We start from the raw sequence: 25,962 nt of genomic DNA on the forward strand, positions 1-25,962 counted from the left end.
GAAATTTTACTTGTTTTTGAAAAGAATTTGAATTAAAGCTTAGCAGTAAAATATTTACTTTCACCAATAATACTTATAGAAATTAATACCGCACTTCCATTATTCAATCCTTTCTTTCCAAGTCTCAAAGTATGCCTCAAAGTATAATATTGAAAATATTAGTATTGATAAAAAAAATGTATTAATTCAATATAAATAAGCTTTAAAACATGAATGTTTCTAGGAACAGTGGAATATCACGCTTTCAAATTGTTACGCAATTCTTGTTTTATTTGTGGAAAAATAGATAATATTTTTAGAATAGTTGCAGTTGAAGTTATTTTCTGAATTTCAATAAAAGAAGAAAGGTGAATAAAAAGCGGCGTGAATGGGAGCAATGAGAGAACAAAAGAATTACTACCTTGTCAACTTTTGTCAGCTATTTTCATTTCATGAGAAATTAAAACTGTTAAAGATATTTTCCTTGAATTTTCATTCAAGAAAATCAACCAATAGCGGTCGTAAAAAATTTGATTTACAATTGTTTCTTGATATAAGTAATGAGGAATTCAGAGATTTTGTGCAGAGTATAAAGCGTATATTCTCGCCAATCCTTCTGCACATGTCAACTGGCACCTCCTCTGATGTGTTGAACAATTTGCTAGTTAGTTTCACGCGTCCACGCAGCATCCTCCCTCTCTTCTCTTTTTAGAATCACTGGGCTCAAATCTTGTTTACTTATTTTCGATTGTTTGATTACTGACCTATTAAAGATATCACCAATTTCTATCTGCACATAATAACAATGCTATTTTTATAAATTTTTTACGCACTGCCAAACTCAAAATTAATTGTTCTTTCTTTTTTGTTCATTTGTAGATACTTTATTTCATTTTACAATTCACTGATTTCCTTTTGACTTCTGCAGAAATTTTTTGACCTCCAGGACTCAATTAACAAACGTAACATCCAGGTATATGGTTCTGAAATTATGAATGGTGCTGATCCATTTCGCTGAAAAAATGATACAAGCTATCTGACGCTCTATGTTCGCATTTGGCTAATTCAATTTTCGAAATACATATTTGTAGTTTCAGTGAAAAATGGAAAAAGCCGTGATTCGAATGAATTTTATTTGAGTGCGAACATATTTACGCCTGTTCCGTAAAATGGTCTGCTTGCGGTTGTTCATGTAATTTAAAAATATGTAAAAACTAATTTTACACGATGTCAACAACTCCGACTGACGAAAAAAAATTGTTACCAGACAAAAGGATCCGTTCTCGATCGCTAAAACACAGTTGTGGCAGTGAGGATTGCAGTGGTACAATAACTTCGCTGCCACTTGAAATGCCTTCCTTGAATCCAAAAAAACGTGTTGAATCAATACAATCTCGACCATTTATCCCAATATCTAATCGGATACCACTAGCTCAAACACTAGCTCATCGGAAATTGCGTAAATATGCCAGTGAAACGAACTTCCCACTGGAAGCCAGCAGTTCTTCAGACCTATTATTGAAAGAGAAAGACCAGAAGACAGCCATCGGTAAACACAAAATATTTTCCGTGCGACCTGTTAAAACCGCTGATAGTGGTACGCTAATTCGGGATGGTAGCGTTCCGTGTTCTCAACATGTTAAGCGTGAAGATTCAGAGGGTGAAGCAAGCTGCTCCGGCAGTGATGCAACTTTGGCCAGCATGTCAATGACTCCAATTTTACGGCAGAAATCTCGGCGATCCCGTCTTAATCGGCCGAAAAGTTCAACATATATGTACGGGACATCTATTTCCTCGGATGCTTATAATACTCCGACATCTGCCACACTACCATCCGTTGATTCCTTGCAACAAATCGGACTGGGAATGGCAGGAAGCATGGAAGAACGTCGAGAAAGTAGTTTTTACAATATAGATGATGACAGTTTACACGAATTCGACGATGAAAAAGGTAACTTATTTAAAATAATTCAATATTTTTAATTCGAAAAATCCGCTGAGAAATTCTTTATTTCTCGATATTTTTCCTCTTGATTTTCCTATTGCCTTTTCAAGCTTTAACATTTGGGTAATAAATCTGTTAATTATCTGAAATTATCTGAAAATTAAAAAAAATGGAAAAACTTCTATCTTACATTAGTGACGGGTCTAAAAGCGGTTGAACGGAAACTGAAAACAATTTTTTAAAAAAACTGAGTTTACAGTAAAAATATTTACTAATTTAAATTAATTTATGTAATTCATGCAGTTTTGAGGAAAGGAATGCATTCAATATGTCATGGACCATAAAATTTCCTTGTTTGATTTCTCTATTAAATAAACTTGTTAATGAACCTGCGCATTCAATGCATAGAAGGTTGCTGGACAAATTAATTTTTCTACTGAAAACATTCACACAAGACTTTCTTTATATTGTTTGGATGTTTTGGTCTAGACCAAGAAGTCAGAATTAGATATATGTTGCTGTTTGTTTGTAAAGCTTCTAAAAGAAAAATTTTTCATGACATTTCAAGTATTATCAATAAGGATTGGAATGGATTAACTTAAGGATCCGGTATGCTGGATTACATGTTTGTTTTCAAGACAAGATAAGTTGAAATTTGAGGACTTTCTAAGTCTTTATCAACATCTCAGTAATCATGCCTTGATCTTTTTGCCCTGAACTTTTGTTTTTCATAAACTCAAAAATTCAAAAGTTTTTTTTTTTAACATTTGGACATGCTTTTTTTAACCCGTTGTTTGCATTTAAGGAAGGATAGAAATTGCATTTAAGGAAGGATAGAAATCGGTTAAAAAATAAAAATTTAAACAGAATTGGTTGATTATGAAAAAGATAGAAAACTTTTGTCAGGAATCTTTGATATAGCCAAAGGGTAATGTTTTATCTTAAAACTAAAGGGAAATACAAGGAGAGGGAGAAAGATACCTGAAAATATATTTTTGTATTCAAAATATTTCAGTTCGAATATATAACAGAATACCTTATGATTATACATAAATGATATAGTATGACCGACCTATAGATTAAATATCCTTCCATTTTAAAATTTGTAGGCATTTTGTCCACCTTAATGACTTCCATCATTTCATTTTAATCATCATTCTTTTTTGTATTTCTATTTTAATTTGCAGTGTTAGGAATTAGATAATTTATGGTTCCTTTAATATCAGCCTTCATTGGTTGGTATGTTCGCACACTTGAACATTTATCTGAGAACATTCAATTTTAAAAATTAAAAAACAGTATTCCATTGTTGAAGATGTAAACTGTATATATGGGCAGCGACTTTCCAAACTTATTCAAATTAATCAAGATTGTTTGAAAACATAATTAGTTTTGTCGGTTTGGGACAAAAACTATAAATGCAAATGAAGAAATCGGGGATTGGAATTCATATGAAAAATAAAACTCTTTTTGTGAGCATGAAGGACTATGATAAAGCTTATGAGATTGATTAATAATTGCTTGTGTTATATAAAAACGATTTTTTGTCAGAATTGATTAATTAGTTTTTTTTGCATAGTTCGTCTTATTAAATCTTAAGGTCCTCTGAAATTCGAAAGTTTCAGGGAATTGAAGTTGAATGAAATGCATTCTAACCAGATAAAAATCACTTTTTTTCAAAGTTAATACATAAAAAGTAGCTTCCTACTGCCTAAATCACTTGTCATAATATTTAAAGTTCAAAAAATCATTGTAGCTCGAAGGAATGAATTTGATAGTTTCGAGCAGACTGAACTTTCTAGCTCAAACAATTAAAATAATTTAAATACTCAGTAACGACAAAAAACTTAGGTAATTTTCAATGATTTAGCCTAAGCCCATGACTTCGAAACACATTTAAAGCATCTGTGTATTCAGCACTTGATGAGCATTCAGGAAATCGCTTTTTTCAATTCATAACTTAGATTCGCGTGAGTGTCACAAAAATTAGCAAAAGCTCTGTTGGTAGAGTGAAATAATTTACCTTGAATTATCAGTTTTTAAGGTTGATAGAGATATGGACAGAAATTCTAGGAAAATTAATTTTTGGTCAACATTTAGGGTCATTAAAAGATCAATGTTTCAACACTAAAATATTGTGAATAGTTACTGTTCATTTTTTATTCTTCTCATCTTTTCCATCTATTAAAAACAATTATAATTTATTAATTGTATGTGTATCTGTCTCTTAAGCTTACTTAATTTCGATAAAAATGTATGATAAGAAGAGTGAAGAAGGCTTCGTTGCCACTATCGATAGAATAAGCGCTTAAAAGTGCTTGAATGTCTCTTCGAATCAAATTCTATAATAAAAAAGCAATGCAGCAGTATTTTTTCCGTTTCATTTCAGAAGAAGTATTCCTGCCAACAATTTCATTTCTGCTTATTGCACTTTCCACTCAATTCATCTTCGAAACTATTTGATCCTTTATTTCTGTTTCTTGAGATAATAATTTTCACTTCTCCTTTGTCCTAGCTTAGTTTGTCTTTTCAAACTTTTTTTTTTTTTTTTGTCTATGAATGAAGAAAAAAGAATGAGACGAATCTCCTTTTATAGTATTTTCCCGCAGCGATGAACTATAGCGAAGTTTTAGAGCCAAATTAGATTTGAAATCATTTATCAAAGTAATGTACTTCGTTTAAAATCCTCTCCACCTCTTTTTTCATTTTCTGTAATCTGTCATCTGCAGACTGTTTGGAGAAATCGTGTCAGTGCTTGCAAGATTGAAAAAAAAACTCCATTGAGGATTCGCAAATAACACAGTGATCATAAACATCCAAATGTTGACACGTTTCTGATATGCGAAATAACAAAGGATACAGGGGGAAAAAGTTTGTTTCTCGATGTTTAGTGAAAAAAGATACTGCAAACATTTAAAGTAATAAATTAAGAACAATTGCTTTAGAGTGATGAATTTAATTAAATTAACAAATCATATCAATTTATCTGTTTTTTATAGAGAACTATAAATTAAAACTTCTCGTTTATTTTACAATATTAAATTATATTACATTTATCAAGCACTAATCACTAACTCTAATAATAGGTTTTATAATAATTCTGAAAAATATCTTATTATTTCTTTCCTTTCAAGGATGTGCATAATTATATTTTATCACTTAATTACTTCAAATCGGTGCAACTGGTCCAGTCCAGCCAATGAAATTGTGAGATATAGAGATTTTAGGAAGCTGAACTAAATTTGATTTAAATTTTTAATCAAATTAAGGAAGAACTATAGTAATAACTCACAATAATAGAATAATAGATGAAAGAGGTTGAAAAAATTAAAATAGAGGAAGCGTTATTACTCCAGTGATCATTTTAAATTGCTACAACAATTCTTAAAGATATTCAGAAATTTATCAATGCTTTATTTGTACTTAATCAATTATCTACGTATATAATTACTGTCTAATTTTAATTAATCATTACTTTAAATTTATTGTTACTCTCATTATAGGCAACAATGTGCATCACATTCTGCTAAGATTGTTAAGAAACTATTAAAAGTTTAATATAATTAAAATGTCATAACCAAACCAGTATTGAATGCCTTGAATACTAAGTAGACGAATCAATAAAAATCTTATTTACCGCTCGAATATGAGGCTTATTCTAGTATCATCATTTAAATGCAAAGGTTTCCTTCACTTTTCTCTTCTCCCGCAGTTGGTTCATACACAGACGAAGATTCACTTCCCACGTGTTACTTTTCAGATTGATCAGATTCACTTCTCACGTGTTATTTTTCAGATTGATCAGATTCACTTCTCACGTGTTACTTTTCAGATTGATCAGATTCACTTCTCACGTGTTATTTTTCAGATTGATCAGATTCACTTCTCACGTGTTACTTTTCAGATTGATCTTCTCTAGAAATAGTTCCCTTTTGCTTCATCCATGCATTGTGATCTGTTATCTGAAATGGATCATTTTGTTCATCATTTCATTACATTTTGAACTTTCCGATGGGACATGAAATTCAGCCTTTTGCTAAAGCTTGGTCATCCAAAATTTTGACTTATAAGACTGATAATATTGACTGAAATGTCAGAATATTACGGCTACTGATAAAAAACGTGGGCGATCATCTTCAAGTTTTTTCTATAAGCAAAATCGAAGTGATTAGTAATTGGCTAGAAGGAATGCACATCTACTTGGCTACTTCGGTATACCTATTTAGCTACTATGGTACAAAGTAGTATTTAGTATCGAGAAGAATATTTTTTACGTTGATTTGACCATTTCCAAATTATTTCTGGAATATGCTTGGAAGCTTTTTCATTTTGAATAATAATTAAATTTGCTTTCTTTTATTGATCTTGGATATTAGTCATTTTAAATTTGTATTTTTTTGCTTTTATCTTGATCGTTCAAGCATGCATCCTTTGTCCGGCGGATTTATATTTAGTGATATATAACTTTGTTGAAATGTTGGACATGACCTTTTCATGAATAAGTTAAATCGTTAGCTCCGAATCACTTAGCTGTAACAATGTAACAATAGTGTTTGATTTCTGCAGTAAGACTTTGGAATTTTTTGGTTTAAAAAGACGTCTTTTCTCCCTCGTATTTCAATTACCTTCTTTGGATTGCATACACACACACACACACACACACACTCAAAACTTAATATCATAATGTTAATATCCACAATGTCATTTCAATGTCTTTTTATTTATTTTCCAACAAATACACAGAAAAAGAAAAATAAAAAAAAATCAACCACACTTTCTCTACGCTTCTTTTTTCAAATATTTTAACCAATTACTTTTGACTGACCCAAAACGATCGTGTAAGCTTCATTTATTTCAACATACATCTATAATTTGAGATTATATTTATAATATTGTTGAATGTCCTATCAGTCATTTACAGGAAAATAAAGGAAAAATCAGTTACACTTTCAAAATAAGTATAATTTGTCAATTAATTTGTTAGTTAAACATACAACATATTAGTAGGTGACCTAATTCTAGTGGTACAAATACGTCGAGAAATTTGTTTAGAATTGCCTTTTTTTGACATTTCTGAGATAAGTGTTTTTAGAATTAAATTAATTCCATACTAACATTTTATATTTGCCGCATGTCACCACTCGAGAATCGAACATTCATTCAGAAATGAAATTAAATAGTATAACTGCCGATTTACTTGACTGGAATTTTGATTTCATAATCGATAAAGACAGCATTCGCAGTTAATAAAAGTACTATGAAATACTTCAGCTAAAGTAAGTTATTAAAAGAAGTAAAGTATAATGTTCACATTTAAATACTACATTGATTTCTGTAATTTCTCATTTATAATAGCTCGGTTTTTTTGAGAAATGCTTTTTTAATTTTCAGTGACCACTAAGCAAATGATTGATTTCCCTCACAAACTGAATGAATTTTATCAATTCACTTCTAAATAATATTGATAATTCTCTTACATAATAGATCTCTCCTTTGCAGACTCATATCTAATACAATTCGGCTATCGGTACATATTTATCTTGCTGTGAAAGATCGACTTCATAGAAATTATAAATTTTATTGAAAATTTTGAGATTTCTTAAAGAGATTTATGCATACATTAAATTGAATAAGGTGGTGATTTAAATTAAGAGAACTGATTTTGAGCATAAAAATCTTTCATTTCCAATCCAATACAAAAAGCTGAGATAAGTGTTTTTGGAATTAAATTAATTCCATACTAACATTTTATATTTGCCACATATCACCACTCGAGAATCGAACATTCATTAACTTTTCAGGTTGAGGGAATATAATTTGTCAGAGTGCATTGAACATTCAGATTAAATGGATAATCTTATTTGCACCTCTCTTTCGGACCACAGTTTTTTTTTTCATTTTTGATGAGAATAATAAGGAAGAAATTCGGGACTTGATCATTGTTTGATGCATAAGATCGCCTGAAATTTTCATGTACCATTGATTTGTTCTTTTTTCAAAATAAAACTAAAACTTGAGAATCCAAAATAAAACTTCAAATGTGCATTAAAAGGCGCATATTTGTTGTTATGGAAATAGGAATCAAAAAATAAGTTCATTTCGCTATTGCTACATATGAATTCTTAAAAAATATCATTACTCTACTGATATTAGCATATCGAAAAAAAATTTTATGAATAAATTCTGATAGATGTTTCTTCCCTTTTTGGTGAAGAAATTTGCTTAGAAGTTATATCGCATAAACTTAATAGTTTACTCACTTTTGATATTATGGCACATATTTCCTGAAGTTACTTTTCGTTTCGGTTTTTTCGACTTATTAGAATAACAAATTGATGAAAAGCTTTCTAATTTTTCTTCCTTTTGTATGATTAAAGTGTGTACCTTCTCTACACAATGATTTCTTGTAGAAAAAGCAAATGTTAAATAACGGATCTTGTAAAATCCTGAAATTTTTATGTGAAGAATAATAGTAGAGGGATATTTATATTTATGTCGGGATACTTTGATATGAGAATGTTCAATATCTAGTGCGTAGTCTAGCATGCTAGCTTGTTAGGTAAGTTAACATCTAACTGATTCACTAATCAGACAAACGTATAGCCACCAACATCAATTTGATGGAAATCTTTCAATCAGCTTCATATTTAAATAATTTTTTTGACAACTCTGCTCTGTCTTGTAGTGGTGAGATTTGAGAGGATATTGAATGAAGGCGAATTGTGTTCTCCTTATTCAGTTCTCCTTATTGTCCAATTGCCGGATCAGTTGTGGATGCGTGCTATTCCTGTTGGATAATAGTCGCATTTGAGCTAATTGCTTATAACTAGACTGCCTAGCTTGTCTTGTCTTCAAGCATAGCTAACATTGAATGAGTGTATCGAATTTATTAAACAGTTCTCCGTTCATCCTCGTTCCATCACCTCCTCAGGCCTTTCTCAAGCTTCTCTTTGTTTTCCATTTCATCCGTTAGCTCTTTGCTGTTTGTTTTATCCCTTCTTAAGCTTTTCTCGGAGTGTTAAAAGAAGAGAATATCATACGTTTCTTTCTTCTATTTGACAAGCAAATGAACCGAACTAATTTTACTCCCGTCGCTAATTTCTTTATCTCTGTTTTCCAGTCTATTGCCAGATATGGCACAACAAAATGATGCCATTATACTACTGCTGTTATCAAGCAATTGCCTCAACTCGTCCACAGTTTTTTTCGACAAAAATTAGAAATAAGTAAATTTATTAAGATGAAAGGAATGTTGAAACTAATTCCATTTGGGATAAATACGCTGGTACTGAACTACTTTAGACTGGTTATTGCTACTTGTTAATCCGTCATTGATTTATCTTCATCAAATTTGCATTTAGGAACGGAATCGACTTCATTTATCCTTTTAACACTGATATTATTTATTGAAAATCTATCTAGAAAAAGAAAGCAACATTTCCACTTAACTATTTCAAATGAAAAGTACCATTACTACAGATTTCCAAATTCCACATAGTTCAAGGCCGAAAGGACAAATAGAACATGCATCTGAAAGTAGTTCTGAAAATCAAAACAAAGATTCCATTTTTGGCTCTGACGAAATTATTCTCTCGTCATCTGCTCCAAATACGGGGAAAAGCAGTCACCAGGTGAAAACATTCGAGGTAAACATGGAGCGATTGCTAGTGAAACATACTTCACATGCTTTATCTCATGCTCCGAAGCATCGACAAATTTCAGTTACATTGGAAAATTCAATGGTTTCGTGTCCACTAATGTCACCCATTGAAAGTGTACTTCATATTAATCCTATGACACGTCTTGCATCTTTATTACGAACTTCATTTATTGACGAACGTAGACGGTCTATCCAGGCTATCGATTTTACTGACCAGAAATTATACCAGAGAAGTGGTTCTCAACTACCCTTCGTCTTGGAATTTGATACCATGGAAAGCAGATCACTGGTAGAATCAACCTCATTAAATCATATCAAAGAGAACATGAAAAAAATACCAGAAGAAAAGATTGCGCAAAGTGGGCTGGTACGACAAGCAGTACCTGAATCTGATATTTCGGAAATACCACTGTCACAGTGTCTTGCCAAACGAGTCAGTTGGTTATCCATAAAAAATTTTCAGAGAAACGAACTATTCACAGGAATAACGGCTACAAATAAACATAATCATCAACAGATAACGACATTTGATTTAAGCAACGAAACATTTAGCACTAGAGATGGTTCCCAAATGAACAATCAATTTGGTTCAATGTCTCAACTAGATCGCAGCAGTTTGTTTGACAAGGAAACTGATACATCACCTCTTGATACCCTTAGTTGGAGTAATGCAGGTTCGTATTCTCCATTCTTCCTTTATCAATTATTCTTAACTAATTCATCCTCAACGTCGTCAAACTCAACTATCCAATTAAGTATCTTTTAAAATGCTGAATGGATTTAATTAATATAAAATTTACAAAACAACATAAATTTTTTTGCTTTAAATCAATAAGAAGAAAATTTAATTACTCCTTGTTTTAGAAGATTTTTCCATTTTTAATCTTTCGCATCAGATTACATACTTCCATGGACTTTTTTCCATAGATCTTTTGTCCATACATTATTTTTATCCGTAATATACTAAATAATTCGAACTATAAAGACATCTACATGTCAAAAAATCTTTCACGGGTTCATTAACTTTGCAATATTTCTACAGAGAATCATCTGGCTTGAATTTCATAAATGATTTCATTTACCTTAAATGAATAAATGTACTTTTTGATCGTATTCTTTCACTGCAGTAATCTTTTTGGACTTAGAATACATTTGAAAATGGAACGATTGCTTAAAGCTGTTTTTTATTAAAATGCTTTCAGCAACTCATCAGCAGCTGTCATCCAAATATCTTATTAGTAAATTAGCACATTAAATTATTTTTTGCTTTTTATTTTGCTTATTTGTGTTAGAGCACAAACTTATATAATGAAATAAGGCTTATGTTCTAAAGAACTACTTCCTAAATTTATTTTGAGCCATTCAGATGATTATTTTCAAACTGCTGAGACAATGAAGTGTTTGAGTGGATAAATTGTACAACATTGAATCATTTTTGGAGTAAACAAATGCAAATTGCTATAAATACTGCTAAAACTATAAAACTTTAATTATTAGTGTGTGAATGTTCTGGAAATAGATATGACGAGAAAATTTGTTCACTTCCAGCAGATCATTAGATTCAGTCTTTCAATTATGCAAATTGGTGATGATCTGAAATGACATCACATTTCATTTGCTTAGAAATAAATTAAATTGTATTTGAAAAAATTAATAAATTGTTATGTACATCACAGTTAAGCTTTAAGGAAGGAACTTGGAGTTTGAAAGTCTGAAAGCTTTATTTAGAAATTTAACTTCTTTAAATTACGAAATCCATAATTTGTAGTAAATGCTATAAATGGTATTATTTCAATTTCAATATAATTTATCAAATAACAAGATATGAATTTTCTCAGGCCTGTACGAAAGCTTTGTTCAGATTCATCTCAATTGTCTCTCTCACTAATAAAATTAAACAAAAAATTTTATCGGAACATAATTTCCTACTTTCCATTAACATAATTTTTGTACTTTTCACTATTGGTGTGATGCTTACGGACAGCTTTTATTTAAACATTTAACCTCTTTAAATTGAGAAGTCCAAAATTTATGGTAAATGCTATCATAAAGAGTGGAAAATTCATGGGATTTAACTTAAATTTAGGCTGATTTTAGGGAAATCACAAATTCTATCCTTAGCGGAAAATGTCTAAAGTCTTACAACATTTTAGGTTGCATTTATATCCTCCATAGAAATCAACAATGATAAAATTGTTATTCCACAATTATGCTTCAATAAATTCACATCCAAATGATTTCAATAATCATATCCTGATTTAAGAATTCAAAAATGCAAATTTAATAGCAAACACCACTCGATTTCAGATCTTATTACAGAAGTAATGAATTACCTTCAATTATAAAATTAAACCCAAAATGAAAGATATTTGAACCAGTTGAAAAACTTTACTTTTGACAGTTCTTTAGTTTTTGGGCTTTTTTAAGCTATTTGAATTTCATTTCTTGAGACATTCTCGGAACGATCCCATACGTTTCAGATGAGTACGATAATATAACATTGATGTACGCGAAGCACGAAAAAATCCCAATGAAGGATTTTGGATCAGAAATTCGGGCAACGATGGACATTGATCATTTGCTCAATAAATCTGTTCTTCTTTTGGATTTGCAAGAAACTTCTCTCGAAGAGATTTTTGCGAAGTACGTGGGGGTGAAATGATTTTAGATTTAAGAAATTTAATAAACAATTTTGACTTGAGGAAATATCTCCTTTTTATCTCATGGGAATTCGTGAATTATTTTGGAAAATTTATGGAATTTGAATCAAGGGACTTCGCTTTTAGACTGATTTTAGTGAAATCACAAATTTCGTCTTTAGCGGAAGGAGTCTAAAGTCTTAACAACATTCTGGCCTGCATTTATATCATCCGTAGAAATCATGCAGTGAATTTCATGAACTGTGATTGCATAACTGCAAACTAATAGCAATTATCCTCTTTTAGAATAATTCATGAAATGGACATTCAGGAACCAGAATTTACCAGTGAGCAAGTTCGGTCGGTGCTTTTCACGCAAGATTCTGGAAATCAGTGTAAGTCTTTTTCTGTCCTTTGTTAGAATTCCTTTATTGGGCAGAAATGTATTGTTATCATAACTGTGTAAATGCATTGATTATAGTCCATATACTGAGCCGAACCGTACAAAGTATCTGCACAACGGGCACAGTCGGTGGTACTTTCGATTACGATCAATCTTGGATTTGTGCCTTGTAAGGGATTAATCAATTTTCGAATTTTAATTTTTATATTTCATTATTTAATTACATAAAGCAAATATTATTCTTCTTTTGAATTGTATCAAAGATTTAGGTATCTTTCTTACTGTCTAAATACAAATTGCTCGTACTTCTGACATTTAAGATTTACTAGGCTTTTTATCATTCAACTGCCTGATAGATGAATGTTATCGCTGCATATAAAGTGAGGTTTGATAAACCAAAAATTATACCCGAATTCTAAATGAGGTGAATGACTTAAATCTTTTGTGAAAAATACGATGAAAATACAGAATCTATCTCTCAGTTTATAATCAGTCCGATATTCCGATGACATCAAGACAAAGCAAAATGAGTGGGAATTTTATTTTTAATTTATTTATATTTCAAAAGTAAAAGTTTTACTTATTTCCATACTTGAACATATATTGATTGAGTGTTGACCATTTTTTTTACTTACGTTAAATGAGCTATAGTATTAGCAGAGACTAACAGAGGAAGAATAAGATATTTTAGGATATATGATTTTGGAAACTTGGTAACTTAAATTCCTATGCAGTTACTAAAACAATAATTAACTTTAAGAAAAGTAGAGTCTGCCATACATCTCTCAACTGCAGAAGTTTTAGATAGAAAAGTTGATGTTTTGCTTAATTCTGTTATATATGTCAAAAGTGAATTTCATTAAAAATTGAAGCTTTTCCGAATTCAGGTGTATGTTAAACACGGTGCAACACAGGCATGTAGCAATTGCTCGACTCAGCCATCCTACTAATTTGGGTCGTACAATGCAAGATCTGCGATTTATTATCATTGTTATTGCCCCTTCACGAGCGGTATTATTTGACATTCAAAGTTTATCCTTCTTTTTTCATGCTTATCGCGTCACTTAACATAGGTTCTTCAACAAAATCAAACCGAGACAGTTATCTACTGTCCTCTTAAAACGATTTGTGATATCAGAATTAGTCAAGTTCATGTAACCGATGAGAAATACTCTGACATTCGCCAGTCATGCAACAATTCTGGGATAATTGGAATTTTTCCATCCATGCATACATATCCATATTGTTATTCCCATATTCTCTGAGATCTTTAAATTAGCTTTCGTATCTCTCATTCCACTTATTATTAGAACATCTTAGTATATTTCATCAATATCTCTTAGTAGTTAGTAATATATCGTAGTTTATTCAGCTTTTGTTAAAGCTGATAATAAATGCAATGACAGTGACAATTTGATAGTAAAGTACCTAGCAGATTCAGCAGAAGGAAAATTATAATTTGCGCCCTTTCTATGATAAAGCAGTTGAGATGCTTCGATAGAAAGTGAATAATGTATGTGGCTACGGTAGAACGAATTTCGAATACTTTTCTTAAGCAATTCATTAAGGCATTTTCACAAAGTTGTTTGTAGAACAGCAGATTTGTGAACAGACATTTTCTTGAAGCTTATGGAACATGAAATTTTTTAAGTGTTTTTTGCACGTGAATTTTTGCACACAGTTTTTTACACAGTTTAAAATGTATGTTATTACTAATGATTGTTATTTCAGAAAGGCACCAAGACAGCACTTGAGACGACACGAACATTTGCAACACTTTTTGCGGATATGGATATCAGACAACGACTTGTTATGGCGCAAAGTGTAGATCAATTTAGGTGAATAGTAATTTTGATCTTCATTCTTTGCACCAAATGAAATAAAATTTGAAAATTTTTCATTATATAGAAATTTATAAATATGAAGTCTTTTAATTATCTCCATTTGCTACGATCATCTATTAGAATGGTACTACATGATTTTTTGACTTCTTACATAGATAAAAAATGCTTGCGATTCAGAATAAGTATTACATTTGGTCCTATAATTTCATATGTGTTAGTATTAATTTCGTTTTTCGATTCTCGTTCACTCCATTCCTTCACATGAAATTCCAAAAATTAAGCGTTATTTGTTGTTCATGCTTAGATCTACATTACTGTCAGCAGCTAAAGAATTGGCAGTGGATCAGAATCAATGGCGAGAAAGAAAAACATCGATCCATTTCAGTCAAGCTAAGGAACAATTGGTCAGTTCGATTTCAATTATGCAATTGTTTCTTTTGTTTATCATTCAGTAGAAATGGACTCTTTTATTTTTCTTCTACCAGAGTGTTATGCAGTGTGTGTTTTTTTTCCTTTTTGATAGATACAGTATGTGATGAAGAAGGTCAAGATTGAAGTATTGCTAAGGGGAAATAATGACTTGCTTATATTTTAGTTTGGTCCTGGGAAATGGTATCTCTTCCGCGGACTCAGTAACGATTTCCTTAGACGTATTAAATACTATTCTTCTGACTACCTGGATGGTCAGTTATTTCTCATTTATCTTTTACTTTCTTTTAACAGTTTGACTTAATTAACTTAATATTTCTTTTAGGATTGCGCGGTTCGAAAACAATCCAAAAATTGTTTAGCTCGATAGTATTCCTATATTTTGCTTGTCTTCTGCCAGCAATTGCTTTTGGTGTTTTGAATGATGATAATACAAACGGAAGTATTAGTAAGTTTTTCTCTTTAAGTTCAGTGTTGCAAAATTGCTGAAAGAAAATTTTTATCAAATTAATGAATTATCATCTTTGATTATTTATTATCAAGCTTTCAACAATATTTGTGTTGACAAGTGTAAATTGTAGATCGTCTTAACCTTATTTGTTCAAACTTATTTTTTATTAATCAAATAAAAACTCAGCGAATTTTTTCTTTGTGGCTTAACAAAAGAAGCACAGAAATACATAGCAGATTTGTTTTCTTTAGTATTTTATTATTTTTTAGATGTGCGTAAAGTAATTACTGCTCAAGCACTTGGTGGAATATTTTTCGCAATATTTGGTGGTCAGCCGATGATTATATTGTTGACCACAGTACCGCTAGCAATATATATTAAAGGTGTCAGATTGCTCAGACTAACTGCTTATTGAATACATTACTGATAGTGATTTGTTGTTAGGCTATTTAATTAGCTGATAGTAATATTAACTACTGTTTCGTGATAGCTTTGATAGTCCGTAAAGTATTTTCTTTCTGAAATATATAACTGAAATTTTAGTGATATATAAAATAGCAGAAGAGCTTGGTTATGATTTCTTTGCAATGTATGCTTGCGTTGGACTATGGTGTCAACTTTTTCTGATCCTTTATGCATCTACTGATATGTGCAGTTTAATGAAGCTAGCTACAAGGTTCATTTTTACGCCTAAAATCTATTGCTCGATTCAAAATTAAACATAAGATTAAAAATATACATGGTAATCTGTGTTAATTAGTAATAAAGCTAAATCTATAAGACAGGTAGTCTCAATCGTTTTTAGTTCATTGTGCTTTTTTTATAAAGCATTAAATTCCATATAATAAAGTAAATTTTAATTTCAAAACCACTGAAAACCTTACGTTTAGCTATTACGGCCAATGTTTTTTTCAGATCTGCAGAAGAAATGTTTTCGCTATTTATTGCAATAGCATTTACTGTGGAAAGTATACGAGCGCTGCACACAAGTCAGTTTATCTTTTTTAGCTGAAAATTGGAATTGCAAAATATGCAAAAGTTCTAGATTTTTCATTAAAAAGAAAGAGAAAATTCATAGAAATTAAGTAACAGGGGTGTTATCGAAGCAGGAAATGAAAACGGCGAGTTACGGAATGCAACAAGTAGCATTTAAGAATCAATAACAGTGATATATCGCATGGCATTTTGCTATAAATTTCAAATAAAAACTTTTCACATAATTTCACATAAAACAATTTCCATCAGAATCTCAGTTTGGTAAAGCTGTGAGAAGCTTATCAATATGATATCACATATATATAATATCATGAAATAGAATATGATATCACATATAGAAACTAGTAAAAGAGTATTGAGAATATGCAAGTTATAAGAATATACAAGTACCAATTTAAATACTACCACTGCACCGCCTAGAAATATAGCTTACGTCAAATTGCTGTCTTTGCTTATTAAAGCTAACTGACATTATCTTGTTATCTGGATGCTTTGGAAGGAAGCTTATTCAACAAAGAAATAGCAACTGAGGAATAATACATAGAGATACTAAGCATGCCAGTCCAAATGAACTGTCATCTAGTATCAATAAGTTCACATTCTGGAATCAAATTTTGAGTTTATCAGATGCAAAACAGATAAAACTTTCGAATTGTTTTGGAATTTTGAAACATTGCTTTATGGAAGCATAAATAACTACAGTATGAGATTTCTTTAGTTTTCTTGTTAACTTTCAAAAGCTGAATCTCTTTTTAGAAGATCTTTTTCAAATTCTTTTTTTACTTCACTTTTTTTTTTCCTTCTAGAAGGAGTTCTGAAATGAAATAGGAGCAAAGGAATTGCATGAAGAGATAAGTTTCAGGTTTCAAGAAGAACTATCACAATTGTGATAGTACCAATATGCGAAAAAAAGGAAGCGTTGACGACGATCTATTGCCTTCATTCCGGTTAAATTCGACATCATTCTCCTCTGTTGTTGATATAACGGAAACGAGTACACCATTTCAGGTAGAATCAGAGTTTTAATGAGTATTAAGGGGGCGAATCTAAACAAATGATCATGATAATCAAAAACATACCAAAATTCAAGCTTCAGGTTACTGGAAGTATTTTACTTATAGCAAGTAGAGTTATGTTTGATGTTCAGGTTCATAGTTCTCGTAATTTCTCAATATTTCGGGGAACATATCTGTTTCTTCGAGCAAACATTTTGTTTTAGATGTATGATAAACTTTGCCATCGAGACACTTCAATTTTATATATGCTTCTTATGTTTGGCACACTGTGGCTTGGTCTTTTTTTATATAACTTCAGGTTATATTTTTTGACAAAGTTTCGTTCAATTTTTGCTGATAGTAACAAGATATTGGTGCTTGTCTAATTGAGGACATATCGATCTGTGTATTCCTAATTTCATTTTGCAAAAATTTGCAGTCAAATAGTCTTTTAGGAAGACGCCTTATTTGACAAGGTCACGTCGTGAATGGCTAGCTGATTATGCACTTCCTGCTTCAGTTCTCATCATGTCGTTTACGGGTGCTTACTGTTTTTATGATATCGAAAGTTAGTGTCATTCATTGTCACATCCATTTTGCAGTCAAGACCTGAATTTGGCTTTAAAATAATTTGAATTATGAGTTTAGAAATTAAGTATTACTCGAAAAATAAGTTTAAAAAAAATCAGAAAAAACAAATGTTAGAGATGATTGAAAATTGCTGATTCGCAAATTTCATTGAAATCTACCTGCTGTCGACTTGGCGCTCATTGAATATTTTGCTTTTAACTTTTGCTTTCTTTGATTGACTTTTATAAATCTTTCTGATTAATTTTAGCACCTTTCCTAGTATCAAATAAATTGGAACATTTTTCAGAAGACAAGTTCAAAATGCGTACAAATTTATCGACATTCACTGTTGCACCAGTGTTCTCACTACCGTGGCAGGGCTACTTCGTATGCTTACTTCTTGGTTTCTCATTATCTTTTCTTTTCTTCATGGACCAAAATATCACCTCAGCTATTGTAAATAATCCACAAAATAAGTTCGTTTATTATTTTACTTTTTATGATCGCAAATTTTTATTATCGTTTCATGCATACTAAATTTTGCAATGCTACATGATAAGTTTTAAACATTAATAATATTAATTAATTACCATTAATTAATTATTAGTGACAATTGTTATTGTTATTAATTATTATTATTGAGACTAACTATTGCTATTATGAATTACTACTGCTAATTATTATACTTATTATTATTATTTTACTATTATTAATTATTGACTTTAGTTCAAATACCAATTTGTAATCATTTTGGAATGATATAGGTGTTTTTGACATGAAAATCCTGATCACAATTTTCACTATTATATTATATTTAAAACGTCATTTCAGATTAAAGAAAGGTCCAGCTCAAAATCTGGATTTGTTTGTAGTTGCAATACTGAATTGTTTCTTGTCAGTAATGGGTTTGCCATGGATGCACGGTGCACTACCGCACTCACCCTTGCATTTGCGCGCACTTGCTGATGTGGAAGAACGAGTGCTGCAAGGACATGTCCATGAAGTGTACGTTCGCTTAATTTATTTTCCTTTATATCAGATTGATTTGCAAGAATATCTGGTCAAAAATTTTCCCTTTGCAATGCATGATCAACAACGACTAGCTATGTCAAAGCAATTTAAAGCTTAAAACAAGTCAGGTGTTATTTGAATATGAATGGTTAATAATTTGCACAATAGTGAGCTGATTTTATATTGCGTGCCATAAAATACTCTTGAATTGCCATATCTATTGTCTAGTAGCACTATTATCGTATTGAGTGGTCAACTATTAACTTCGAGTTATTTCAAAAATTGAGTTCATTACACAAATTCAAAAAAGTATTTTAGAATAATGAATGTGCGCGAGACACGGCTAGCTACATTAATAGCACATTTATTGATATTAATTTCAACATTTACACTATTACCGTATCCTCTCCAGTGGATACCAACATCCGTATTACACGGTTTATTCTTGTACATGGCACTTACCTCTTTAGCTGGTAATGAAATGTTTGAACGATTATTATTACTTATTACTGAACAAGTAAGTGTTTCAATTAAATTTCATCATAAAATTATCATAGCTGGCTTGATAAGATAAGGGAATAGTAACGAATGATAAAATTGGCTGGACTAGAGAGGGAAATGAAATTTATTTGAAATTCTTTAAAGCTTAAGAATTTTATTCTATTAGCAAATTTCTCATTATTGAGGTACGCATATAATACGATTCAGAATTTTTTATGCTTCATTTTCGTAAGTACGTCAAAGAAGATTGTTAGACTTAAAAAACTTTTCAGCAAGCTTATCCGCCTACTCATTACATCAGGAAAGTTCCTCAGCGAAAAGTACACTTATTTACTGCCTGTCAGCTTGTACAGCTTTTACTACTTTGCGCATTCGGATTTTCACCCTATCCATTTATTGAAATGGTTTTTCCAATTGTCTGTTTCTTTTTCCTACCTATCAGGTAAACCATCTTCTTTCTGATTGATATAATCACGTCTATATGTTTCTGTTATGATCAAATGAGCGATAATAGGTATATCATCAATGTTGATATTGCAGACATACTTTGATACCACGATTGATTGACTATAAATATTTGGATGCGCTGGATGGAAGACATTAGATAATTATATTAACATGAAAACTGACATAGTACGTTTATATTGATAATATTTTTTATGATTTTGTTGCACTGTGTATTTCATCTGTTATACCAAAGATATAATATGTGGGTTTGGTAGTATACGTCGTAAATTTTTTCTCACTCAAAAATTCATACGACTTTCAATTCAAAATAAACGTTTTGAAAAACATTATAGTGAAAAACATTATAGTGCGTGTATGTGTGCATGTAAAGTGTGTGTGTATCTATATAAAGTGAAGCTATGGAAAGTCATTCATCACAACCGAAATTACTAATTAAAAGAAAAGATACAGTAATTTTATTCATCTAATTTTACAATCATCATCAGACCTTGTGACAATGGATAGACGGCGATCAGTAAATAGGTGCAACCTTATATGTACATATATATATAACCAAGTATAATTTGTAAAGATCAATCAAGTCATATTTAATGATCTTGTTCTGTAACAATGCTTTTTCTCACAAATTGTGGAGCTGTCAAAGAAAAGTCTTCCTGAAAAGGAGATTAAAGGAAGTAGAGGATGTGGTGAAAGAAATATTAGCAATTGAGTATTACAAAAAGTTACTGTAATGAGCACATGAAGGATCATCGAGAATTATCCACTATTTGATTAATTCTAATATCAACAATAATTTTGCGACTCTATGATTCATACAGCAAAGTCACCACCAAATTATTAATAACAATGTCTGAAGCATTGAACCTGAAATAAATGGTGCAAAAACTGCTGCAGAATAAATGATATTTCTCAGAAGAAATATCATTGGGTTATAATCTGATCGAGAGGCTGGTGTGGGATAAAGACTTAGCAGTATGAAATGAATATAAAATTGATAATTCTAAGCTTCCTCTATCTTTTTCTTTCTCCCGTTACATTCCTTTTTTATTTTTCTTTTTTTCACATGCACTCTTTCTCCTGATTAATTAATATCTGAACAGATCGTAAAATTGGGTGAGTATTCGGAAAGTAATAACACGGAAAAATCGATGATAGGATGAACACTGAAAATTGTATTGATGATCGTATGCACATTATATATATATATATATGTATATGTATACTAACAATTTTTTCTATTGTGAAGTCGAAATTTCCATGAAAGTGGATTATACTTCAAAATTTAACAACTGGAAGTTATTTCAAACATCCATTTTTTCTTTTTCAACTGTTGAGATCGGTCCATTTTCTTTTATGATCATAATCTTTTGCATAGAGATAAGTATGGCTCTGAATATCTCTCCTCATTTTTCCTTTAATAGTATGTTGGGAAATACCGGAAAAGTAAAAGAAAGAAGAAAAGGAGGTGAGTACCGATAATATTTCTGACAGATTTGTTCTGCGATGAATTCTAGAATTTCTCCAGTAAATGAGAATTTAAGTCTTTCTGCAGATTGCAGTGATGTCATTAATGCAATTCGCACTGCTTTCGTGGATTCTGGTAGCTGGAGCGGAAAATGAGATAGATTTGTTAATTCAACGAAAAAAGATTGAAACAAATGAACCGATTAAGATTTCATCATCAAAAAAGTTTGTTTGTAATGCAACATTTGATTATTAGCTAATTGGGACATCGTTAAAAGTAAAAATTTGAAAATATAATCTTTAATGCAGTTTTGTACGCAGTATTTTTTAGAACAAAATTTCTAGCAGTTTTAAAACGTTAGAAGAAATGGTGGACAAGATGAATGAGAAACTGGAAAACAATGTTGTTGGTATTATATGGCATATACATTAAAATAATAATGAATGATTCGACTTGTTTGTCAACGTTAACTAAACACGAACGGATAGTTTTGATTGAGGATTTTAGAAAATTGAAAAATTATTTTTTATAATAATGCAAAATGTGAAAATTTTCAATTTATTCTACTTTTTGAGAAGCCCAGATTTATTGCCACTGTTTACTTTTGAGTAAGCAGTTTGTTTCATAATTGATATTTGATACTTCAAATTTGCGTAATTTAGAAACGACGAAAGGATGCTTTGGTTATGAATAAAATTCAGATATTTGTGATAGTAGGCATATGGGTCCTTCTCTCTCTTCTCTGGATCGCTTGTAATGTGAAAATTTATTTAAGGTAAAAAATTTGTTATTTGGAGATGCTATTAGAATTGCCGATATGGTCTATTTCTTTCGTTTCCTTAAATTTTTTTATTAAATGCGAAACCAGTAAATAAATATTTTTCTGTAGAAAAATTAAAACTTATTGAAATTTATTTAATTTAGACGCAAAAGGAATGTTCGCAAGCTGGAGAAACACTATCAGGAAACAACGTAAGCTTTCTTTGCTTAACTTTAGCTAGCCTTTTCTTGCTAGCAAATCAATTAAAATGAATTTTGTGATCTGTCCTTATGTGACCCTGAGTATTAAGCACGTAAAGGTCCAGTGTGATGTCTGGACATTAAGCTAAGTAAGCGCACTCATCATAATTCAGCTTTTTTCCTACAGCTTACAAATGCTCGAAAACAAGAAGCAAGAAATAGAAAAAAAGTCAGCAAAGGAAAAAGAAAGGCAACATGGAAAGCAACAAATGCGGAACTTTCGGCAAACCAAAGGTGATTTGGTGGAAGACTCGAAAAAATCATTACCCATTTTTCCCCGACTTATCATTTTATATCAAAGCACTCAAATTCTGTAATTATTACTTTATGATGGTATATTTAATTCTTAATTTAACTCTAATACTGAAACAAAGTATCATTGCGCGTTCTCTCCGGGAAAAGATGTACGTCAGGATCAAGTGATCTTGAACTACTCATCCTAATCATCTCCAAAATACTGTCTTTTATCAAGTACAACCGGAATATAGCGCGATCTTAATAAATTATCATTTTTCAGACTGAGATCGTCTCTCTTTTAATCATTCCATTTTTCTTAGTCGAATTTGTCTTACCGACTGAAAAAGACGAAAATAATGAATAAAACAGTGAGAATAATTTTAAAGTGCAAGTTGTAATCTGCTGAGTTTAAGGGAAAATCTGTTTAACTTGGAGGTTTTTATAATTTTCAGGAAATGATGAACTTACTTCTACGGTGAATACTGAGGTTAGGACAAGTATGGAAGAAGAAACTGAGAATGTAAACGAACAAAGCAACTGTGATACAACTGCTGATCAGGGCGATACGACTAGGATAACTAAAAATTATAAACGAACATTAATGGTATTGCCAACAAAAAAAATATTGAATTTTGTTTTTATTATTTGTTTTTAAAAGTAAATTTGAAAGATGGAAACCGAGACATTAAAAGAATAGCTAGAGATTATGTGTGAAACTTGTGAATTAGAAACGGTAGAAAAATGAAGAAATTGAAGGAAGCAAGTGTTGTGCAGAAATCGGAGAAACAAGAAATCGAAAATCGTAACATGCTAACAGGAAAGAATGGAAAGACAACCAGTGAAAGAGAGGAAAATCGACAATCAGTGAAAGAGAGAAAGAAAAAAAAAACTTTAGAGCGTAAATTCAAGAGACAAGGTTACTTTGATACTGATAATTTGAATTAATGTTGCATTAATAAATCCTTTAACTTTTATCCAATGAAATTTCTAATTTCTTCAAAATATTTAACAGCAAAATTGACAAATATATAATTCAAAATTGTTATATTTTTAAATAGTATTATTTTAAAATAGATGGCATAAGTTAGCTAAGTTCGACAATTTCCCGAGCATTTCCAGATAACGTAACGTATAATTTTACGAAATTTGTTGAAGATGATAAGCTTAAGATTGCATTTGATATAAACTCAGAAACTCATATTGCAGAATATTTCCACTCATTAAATACTTGTCGTTTCAATATCTAACTTACATTTCATCACTTAACAATTTTAATATTGTAGGAGAAGAAATAAAAAAGCGAGACAAAGCAATCGACAAAAATAAAAATGATGAGAGATTTAAATAAAAGAAATGAAGAGATCCGCTGATATTTCTCATTACTATAAGCAACCATCTCTATTATCACCTGCAGCCTTTTCCATATTTTCTTTTGCTTCCAATCACTATTTGAAAATACAGTAATTTCCTAATTCCGTTTCCATAGCATTCTAACAATACCTCATAATTTACAAAAAAAGAAGAGTAAAAATAGACAACAATCTGTTGAGAATTTAGGAACGAATGAATTAGCAAAAATTGAATAGAATTTTTTGTATATTTGAGTAATCATGCAGTAGTAAACAGCAGTCTACTTAAACCAACGAGCAGACCGACATAGTAATAATCAGTTTAGTGATTGGAATAATGAGATGAGAGGTAAAAAATCTTCATACTTTCCAGTGATCAGGAATGAGAGATGTGTTTACTAGTTTTACTTGAATCCATAACACAACCACCTTTTCCAATTAAGAAATTTCGATTTAATAGAGAAATTTTGAAATTTGAAACACTAGTAGGTCATCTTTATCACAATTATCCCTTGTGCAAAATTTATATGGAATACCCGTCAACCAAGATGATTTGTCAATATCCGAATATGACTTATGCTGAGATGGGATGGTATCGGATGTAATGAAAGAAAAAATTTCCAAATAAAAGCTACTCCTACCTACAGTACAACAATGAGAATAGTGATAGCAGTATTGCAACATTTCTTTTATCTTGACAGAAATCTAACAACAAATTCAAATATAATATATAATCTGAACTATGAAAATTTGTCTAACCTTTAATCCTAAGATACAAATTTATAAAGGTGAATTATGTTGGCTAAAGGAACGTTAGTTTAAAAAAGTTTTTAATGCATAAAGAATTAAATATAATCAAGTGTGGAGCGTCTTATTGAAACTCTAGTAGATCATCTTTATCACAATTGTTCTTTGTCCGAAATTTATACTGAATATGTTAACCAAGATGATGTTACAATATCCGAATATGACTTACGCTGAGATGGTATCGTATGTAATATTTCGTAAATTAGTGCTTTTACTTCTTCGCTTATCAGTATCTTATGAGGGAATGTTAGTCTGAAAAACGAAATTTCTTGAACTCCTTCAATCAATAACTGAAATATAATAACAAATAATAAAGTGTAAAAAATATCAATATCACCAGGGAATGTTAATGTTGAAAAGCATAAGAAATTAAGTGATATTTAATAATAAAAATAATCTAGATTATTAAATTATATAAACAAGCATCAAGAATTCGGGAACTTTTGTAATCCAGATGCCCGTCGGATTCGAGAATTATTGTTTTCAGATAATGAAATCACGTCATTAAAAGAAACTTCATATATGCTGAGTTACAATCGCCTGTTACGAAATATTATAAAAGTGACTTATGCTGCAATTGCTTCGAGAGCATTCGCCGTGGATTTTGATCATCGTATGGCATAAAACCCTTAACCATCACAAACAATACTACACCTAAACTCCATAGGTCAACCGTGAAGCCCGTGTAAGGTTGTGATCTGGAAGTACTTGTTCATAAACTTGTTTTTAATTTCAGTATTCAACATTAGGTTATTATCGGAATTATATATATTCGAACAAAAGATCTTTATTCAAAAAAAAAAATTCGAAGAAAATACTTGAGAACTTCTGGTGGTACATAGGCTCTTGAACCACAAAAAGTATATGATGTGTCATTATTATGCATTATTCTTGAGAATCCAAAATCACCAAGTTTAATATTACCACAGATATCCAAGAATATATTCTCACATTTCAGGTCATGATGTGCTACTCCAAGTGTTTTCAAATACTAAATTCTCGTACTTATACGGAAATCATTAAGTAATCAGTGATGATAAGCAGCTTAGAATGCATCTCATTCAATCTACATTCAAGTTTCGAATTTTGCTTTCATTAAAAATTAGATAGTTATGCTTTTGTTCGAGTTTGGCTTTTGCTAAATTTAGTTAAAAATTAGTTCTTTCAATTTTTTATTACTTTTTAAAACTTTG

The 25,962-nt window shown here is 30.8% G+C and overlaps 3 protein-coding genes across 3 annotated transcripts; 2 read left to right on the forward strand and 1 right to left on the reverse strand.

Annotated features, from left to right (window-relative positions):
- Positions 1–1,206: 1,206 nt before the first annotated feature.
- Positions 1,207–20,027, forward strand: Bma-abts-3 (Uncharacterized protein; the record flags this gene model as incomplete). Its single annotated transcript, XM_043078834.1, has 20 exons — positions 1,207–1,930; positions 12,065–12,227; positions 12,530–12,618; positions 12,705–12,795; positions 13,514–13,637; positions 14,358–14,464; positions 14,775–14,874; positions 15,066–15,153; positions 15,225–15,347; positions 15,620–15,733; positions 15,894–16,026; positions 16,266–16,339; positions 17,209–17,354; positions 17,566–17,660; positions 17,797–17,909; positions 18,219–18,387; positions 18,743–18,916; positions 19,241–19,439; positions 19,696–19,865; positions 19,964–20,027. 20 exons carry the CDS (start codon positions 1,207–1,209, stop codon positions 20,025–20,027), a joined length of 3,060 nt encoding a protein of 1,019 aa, XP_042934768.1.
- A 1,425-nt stretch (positions 20,028–21,452) lies between these two features.
- Positions 21,453–23,961, forward strand: Bm10094 (Uncharacterized protein; the record flags this gene model as incomplete). Its single annotated transcript, XM_043078835.1, has 8 exons — positions 21,453–21,580; positions 21,701–21,761; positions 22,019–22,131; positions 22,281–22,328; positions 22,504–22,610; positions 23,066–23,217; positions 23,370–23,529; positions 23,897–23,961. The coding sequence occupies 8 exons, from the start codon at positions 21,453–21,455 to the stop codon at positions 23,959–23,961; spliced, it is 834 nt and encodes a 277-aa protein (XP_042934769.1).
- Positions 23,962–24,885: 924 nt separating this feature from the next.
- Positions 24,886–25,655, reverse strand: Bm17516 (Uncharacterized protein; the record flags this gene model as incomplete). Its single annotated transcript, XM_043078836.1, has 3 exons — positions 24,886–25,021; positions 25,336–25,467; positions 25,588–25,655. The coding sequence occupies 3 exons, from the start codon at positions 25,653–25,655 to the stop codon at positions 24,886–24,888; spliced, it is 336 nt and encodes a 111-aa protein (XP_042934770.1).
- Positions 25,656–25,962: the final 307 nt, after the last annotated feature.

This window comes from Brugia malayi, assembly GCF_000002995.4.
Source record: "Brugia malayi strain FR3 genome assembly, contig: Bm_v4_Chr2_contig_001, whole genome shotgun sequence".
NCBI lineage: Eukaryota > Metazoa > Nematoda > Chromadorea > Rhabditida > Onchocercidae > Brugia > Brugia malayi.